The sequence below is a fragment of the Bubalus bubalis genome, chromosome 15, assembly GCF_019923935.1.
Source record: "Bubalus bubalis isolate 160015118507 breed Murrah chromosome 15, NDDB_SH_1, whole genome shotgun sequence".
NCBI lineage: Eukaryota > Metazoa > Chordata > Mammalia > Artiodactyla > Bovidae > Bubalus > Bubalus bubalis.
In genome coordinates, this window is record NC_059171.1 from 24,646,054 (window position 1) to 24,652,478 (window position 6,425).

The following is a 6,425-nucleotide window of genomic DNA, read 5'->3' on the forward strand; positions in this document are numbered from 1 at the left end:
TGATACTGGAATAATATTCAAAATATATAGAATTCAATAGAAAAATAACAATCTAGTTAAAAAACAGGCAGAGAATTTGACTAGATTTTTTTTTTCCCGAAGAAGACACACAGATGGCCAACAGGTACATGAAATGGTGCTCAACATTACTTATAAATAGGGAAATGCAAATCAAAACTCCAATGATTATCACTTTATGCATGTCTGAAGATTATTATGAAAAAGACAAGAAATAGCATGCGTTGCTGAGAAGATGGATATGTAATGTTGGTTGAAATATTAATTTGGTATAGCCACTATGTAAAAACTATATAGTGTTTCCTCAAAAACAGAACTACCAAGTGAGGTGGGTCTTCCCTGGTGGCTCAAATGATAAAGCATCTGCCTACAATGTGGGAGACATGGGTTTGATCCTCTGGAGAAGGAAATGGCAACCCACTCCAGCACTCTTGCCTGGAAAATCCCATGGATGGAGGAGCATGGTGGGCTACAGTCCATGGGGTTGCAAAGAGTTGGACGCGACTGAGAGACTTCACTTTCACTTTTACCATGTGACAGGTGAGGAGGAGCCTGCTGCTGCAGCCAGGGGAGCCATGACCCACCCTGCTGCACCCCAAGCTGGCCCCTGACTCCCTGCCACCCCTAGGGCAGGCAGTGGGAGTAAGCAGGAGCCCGGGACAACGAGCCACCGCCTGGTCCTTGATCTCACCATTGTTTAGCTGGGTGGCCAAGGTGCCTGAGATCATCAATTCCATCCAGCAGGCCCGCCAGGAGGAGCTGCACTGTCAGATGGAGTTCAATGACACCTTCGCAAGAAGTTCGAGGTGCTGTTTTGCGGCCACGTGGTGATGGCACTCAGGAAGGCTCCGCCAGCCCTGATCAACTAGTGCTTGGAGGGCTTCAGTCACGTGAGTGGTGGCTTCTCTCGGATCAGTACCAGTCTGCGTTGCAGCCACTGGGGGATGCTGAGCTGGTCCTCAGCCGGTGTGCAAGTCCTTCTCAAAGCCTTGGCTGCCACTCCTTGGCCTTCGGAAAGGAGTTTCAGGATGCAGGCTTGCAGAGTAGTAGTTTCTTCAACTCTTTTGAGGAAAGTGACATCCAGAACCACCTGATTAGTGGACTCAATATTGTGGAGTGGACAGATATTGAGGAAGCTTGAACTATGCTCTTCACAGTTGGTCAATCAGAAGTTTACCTCATCAGTCCTGACACAAAAAAAAATAGCAGTGGAGAAAAATTTTCAGGAGATATCCTTTTGCTCTCAGGGTATTAGATATGTGGCCCACTTTGGTTTTATCTGCCGGGAGTCTTAAGGAGGTTGAGGCTTTCATTTCCTCTGTTATGTGTTTCAGTGCACAAATGAAGCTCTGATGGATGAGATTGTCAAGGGAGAGTGTAATTTCCTCGGTTCTGTCTTGCTGCAGCAAAAATTTGAAATGGCAGACCAGGGTTACAGCTTGGTTACAGCTCAGTTTTATTTGGCAAGCAAAGGAAAATACATCCTTGAGCTGTGAGGGTGGTCTGACCCACAAGAAGAGCCAAGGCTCAATTTTGGCTCCTTTTTTTATGTTTTTTTTCTCCTCCCCCCTGCCCTATGTAAATTGGGATAGCCAGGAGGGCTGTTTGTTTCACCTGAGGTTCTCACTCTGGTCCTCAGAGTTTCTTTTGTTCCATTTCCGCAGGCTTTTCTTTTCTTTGTCTTTTAGCCACTGCCATTTTGGACTCCTTTTTCCTATTCTAACTACCTATCAAGATCATGATGACCCTGAAGCAGGCCATCATGGTGGCCTCAGTGCAGCAGACAGTGAAGGTGCTGGTCCAGCTATGTGAGGGCTGCCCCCTGCCAGGGCCTGCACAAGCTCTGTGAGCAGATCGAGGGAAGGAATTCTTCCAAAACCAAACTAGAGCTCCAGAAGCACCTGACAACATTAACTAATCAGGAGCAAGCAACTATTTTTGAGGAGGTTCAGAAACTGAGATCAAGGAATGAGCAGTGAGAGAATGAATTGGTTATTTCTTTCCTGAGATGTTTACATGAAGAGAAGCTAAAAGTTCACGTCCATATTGGGGAGATAAAAAAAGATGTCACAGATTGCAGTGGAGAATATTGGAAATGAGTTACCATCGTACCACTCGATTTAGGCTGGATATGCTGAAAAACAAAGTGAAGAGGTCTTTATTTTTTTTTATTTTTATTTTTTTTATTTATTATTTTAATTTATTAATAGCACCTCATTTTTTCCCCCCTCAGTTCTTTTTTTTTTTTTTTTTTGTAATTTTATTTTATTTTATTTTATTTTTTTTTTTTTAATTTTATTTTATTTTTAAACTTTACATAACTGTATTTGTGGCGGATTCATTTTGATATTTGGCAAATCTAATACAGTTATGTGAAGAGGTCTTTAACAGAATCTTTAGAAAGTATTTTGTCCTGGGATAATAAAGCCAGAGGCCCCCAGGAGCACTCGGCCAGTCTGGGTCTGGACAGCTCTGTGTCTGGAACATTCAGTAACACCAGCAAAGAGCTATCTGGCTGTGAAAAGGAGGCTTTGCCCATCTCCAAGAGCTGCTTCAGGCTCCTCAGCTCCTTGGAGGACCTGTCCAGTGACTCGGAGAGCCAACCCACAGAAGAGCCAGCCCTGCCCTCACCCAAGCAGGGCTTCCAAAGGCATGCCAACACCTGAGTCATGTCCTCATGGAATGCCAGAAAGCCTCTGCAGCTGGCATGGGGGTCCCCAGGGGTCTCACAAAGGAAGCTTGTGAGGTATCACTCAGTGAGCACAGACACCTCATGAATCAAAGAACTTTGAGTCCAAAGCTGACCACATGGGTGACGCCAGCAGGACCTCCATAAAGACACAGAGACCATGGAGGCAGCAGATCTTCCTTCGAGTGGCCACCCCACTTAAAGCCTGTGATTCTCTCAGCAGATACAAAGATTATTCAGAGCTGCGAGAGCTTTCCCGACGATCTCCTCTAGAACCAGTTTATGAAGATGGACCCTTCGGCCCTATCCCAGAGGAAAAGAAAAGGACATCTTGTGAACTCCGAGAGCTATGGCAAAAGGCCATTCTACAACAGATACTGCTGCTCAGGATGGAGAAGGAAAATCAAAAGCTGCAAGCCTCTGAGAATGATTTGCTGAACAAGTGCCTAAACCTTGATTATGAAGAAATCACTCCTTGTCTTAAAGAAGTGACTACAGTGTGGGAAAAGATGCTAAGCACTCCAGGAAGATCAAAAACTAAGTTTGACATGGAAAAAATGTACTTGGCTGTTGGCCAAGGTGTGCCACGACATCACCGGGGTGAAATCTGGAAATTCTTGGTGGAGCAGTGCCACCTGAAGCACCTGTTCCTCAGCAAAGAGCAGCCCAAGGAGATGCCCTACAAAGAGCTCTTAAAGCAGCTCACCTCCCAGCCACACACCATTCTCATCGACCTCGGGCGAACCTTTCCAACACATCGGTACTACTCTGCTCAGCTAGGAGCAGGGCAGCTGTCACTTTACAACATCCTGAAGGCCTGCTCGCTTCTAGACAAAGAAGTGGGCTATTGCCAAGGTCACAGCTTTGTAGCAGGCATCCTGCTGCTTCACATGGGTGAAGAAGAGGCGTTTAACATGTCATGTTTGACATGGGACTGTGGAAACAGTATTGAACAGACATGATTATTTTACAGATCCAGATGTACCAGCTCTCAAGGCTGTTCCATGATTACCACAAGGACCTATCCAACCACCTGGAGGGGCATGAGATCAGCCCCAGCCTCTATGCCGCGCCCTAGTTCCTCAGTGTGTTTGCCTTGCAGTTCCCCCCGGGCTTCGTCGCCAGAGTCTTTGATGTGATCTTTCTTCAGGGATCAGAGGTCATATTTAAAGTGGCTTTAAGTCTGCTGGGATACCATAAGCCCTTGATTCTGCAGCATGAAAACCTAGAAACCATAGTTGACTTTATAAAAAGCATACTACCCAACCTGGGCTTGGTGCAGATGTTGAAGACCATCAGTTAGGTGTTTGAGATGAACTCCTCTAAAGTTACAAGCTTATGAAGTTGAGTACCATGTGCTTCAGAAAGAGCTTATTGAGTCTTCTCTCAGTGACAACCAAAGAACGGACAAATTAGAGAAGACCAACAGCAGCTTACGCAAACAGAACTGTGACCTCCTTGAACAACTGCAGGTGGCCAATGGAAGGATCCAGAGCCTGGGAGCCACCCCTGAGAAGCTCCTAACTAGCAAAAGCAGGCTAAAGCAGGCGGCCCTGGCCTTGGAGCTGGAGTGGTCAGCCCTGCTGCAGACAGTAGAGCAGCTCTGGAGGCAGACGGCAGAGCTGGGCGGCCGGGAGCCTGACCCCTCGGGTGACTGACGGCCTGGGGCCCAACTCCCACCAGCCCACAGCTCCAGAATAGGTGTGGCCACTGCCCTGACACTGTCCAGGCCTTAACTGAGAGAGATGAAGATGCTGGAGGAGAACAGAGAACGAAGCATGCTTCTCAGGGAGGAGACTGGCTTGCCAGCACACAGATTCTTCTGAACTGACTCACAATGCAGGCAATGAATGTCTCAGTGTTGTTGTTGTTTAGGTTTAATTCTTCCCTTTTCTAGTCCTGATTACTCAGATTAGATGGCATGGACTCCAATAAATGCACGTTTGTGTTTAAAAAAAGAGACAAAAAACAAAACTACCATATCATCCAACAATTAACTTCTGGGTATTTATCTAAAGGAATAAAAAATGCTAACTAAAAAAAGATTATTCATATTATATCATTATATATTATATATATTATATAATATATAATTATATATATTATGTATTATATATTATATAATTATATAATATATAATATATATTATATCAATTATATCATATTCATTGCAACATTATTTATAATAACCAAGATATGGAAAGTCTAAGTGTCCATCAATGGATGAATGAATAAAGAAAATGTGGAATATGAATTGAGTGGAATATTATTCACCCATTAAAATGAGAAAATCTTGCCATTTACTCTGTCGTGGATAGACCAGTGTATTGTAGATGTATCGTGGATGGACCATACATTCTTCTCAATGAAATAAGTCAGACAGAGAAAGACAAATAGTGTATGTTCTTATTTGTGGAGTCAAAAAAAAAAAAAAAAACAACCCACAGACACAGAGAACAGATTACTGGTTGCCAGAGGTGGGGTTTGGGTGGTGGGTAAAAATGGATGAAGGTAGTCAGGAGGTAAAAGTTTCCATTCATAATAAAAATTAATTCAGAGTCCAAAAGACTGTTCTATACATCAGTGTCTCTTTTGCTGTCTCATATACAGGGTTATTGTTACCATCTTTCTAAATTCCATATATATGTGTTAGTATACTGTATTGGTGTTTTTTTTTCTGGCTTACTTCACACAATGTGGGAGAGGGAGAGGGTGGGATGATTTGGGAGAATGGCATTGAAATATGTATAATATCATATATGAAACGAGTCACCAGTCCAGGTTCAATGCACGATACTGGATGCTTGGGGCTGGTGCACTGGGACGACCCAGAGGGATGGTATGGGGAGGGAGGAGGGAGGAGGGTTCAAGATGGGGAACACATGTATACCTGTGGCAGATTCATTTAGATATTTGGCAAAACCAATACAATATTGTAAAGTTTAAAAATAAAATAAAATTTAAAAAAAATTTAAAAAAATAAAAATTAATTCATGCATGTGCTGTATATCATGGTGACTATAGTTAATAATACAGTATTGTATGTTTGAAAGCTGATAAAAAACTAAATCTTTAGTTATCATCACAAGAAAAAATTTTAAATTAGATGAATGTTAACTAGACTTATTGTGATTGTATCACAATATATACAAATTTGGAATCATTATGTTGTATACCTGAAACTAATATAGTTATATGTCACTTATATCTGAATAATAAAGAAGAATTTGAATACTTAAATATGATTCTTAAAGAAAGTATTATCCATACAAATATGATTGAAGCCTGTCATAGGTCATTTCATTTAATTTCACCTCAATCTCATGCACATCATTTTAGCAGATTTATTATGCAGTTTCATATCTCTATTTAAATGACAGCATGTCTGAAATAAAAATAGAATCTGAATCCTGGTTTTTAAAACATAAATGCAAAGTTATTACTATCATAAACTGTGGGCAGAATTACTTATTTCCAATGAAAAGGGACCTTTATTTAACAGGTTTGAAGTTATGTTCCTTAGATGGAGAGCCTGAGACAAGAATTCAGATGCAGATTTTTTTGAGGGAGTGCTCCTCAGGAGGGGGGAAAAAGCTGCAGGAGAGGAAGTAAAGCAGGGTAAGAAAGGTGAACAAGAGGAGAAAAGGCAGTAACTTGTGGGGTGAGGCAGCTCCTGTCAGCTGAGGACAGTTTCCTGTAGAAGGAAGGCTTCTATAAG

The 6,425-nt window shown here is 42.5% G+C and overlaps 1 protein-coding gene and 1 pseudogene across 1 annotated transcript; both read left to right on the forward strand.

Annotated features, from left to right (window-relative positions):
- Nucleotides 1–712: 712 nt before the first annotated feature.
- Nucleotides 713–1,199, forward strand: LOC102402556 (TBC1 domain family member 1-like). The gene has a single exon (XM_025264922.3). The coding sequence runs from the start codon at nt 800–802 to the stop codon at nt 1,157–1,159; it is 360 nt and encodes a 119-aa protein (XP_025120707.3). The 5' UTR covers nt 713–799; the 3' UTR covers nt 1,160–1,199.
- Nucleotides 1,200–2,407: 1,208 nt separating this feature from the next.
- On the forward strand, nt 2,408–4,657 carry LOC112577689 (annotated as a pseudogene).
- Nucleotides 4,658–6,425: the final 1,768 nt, after the last annotated feature.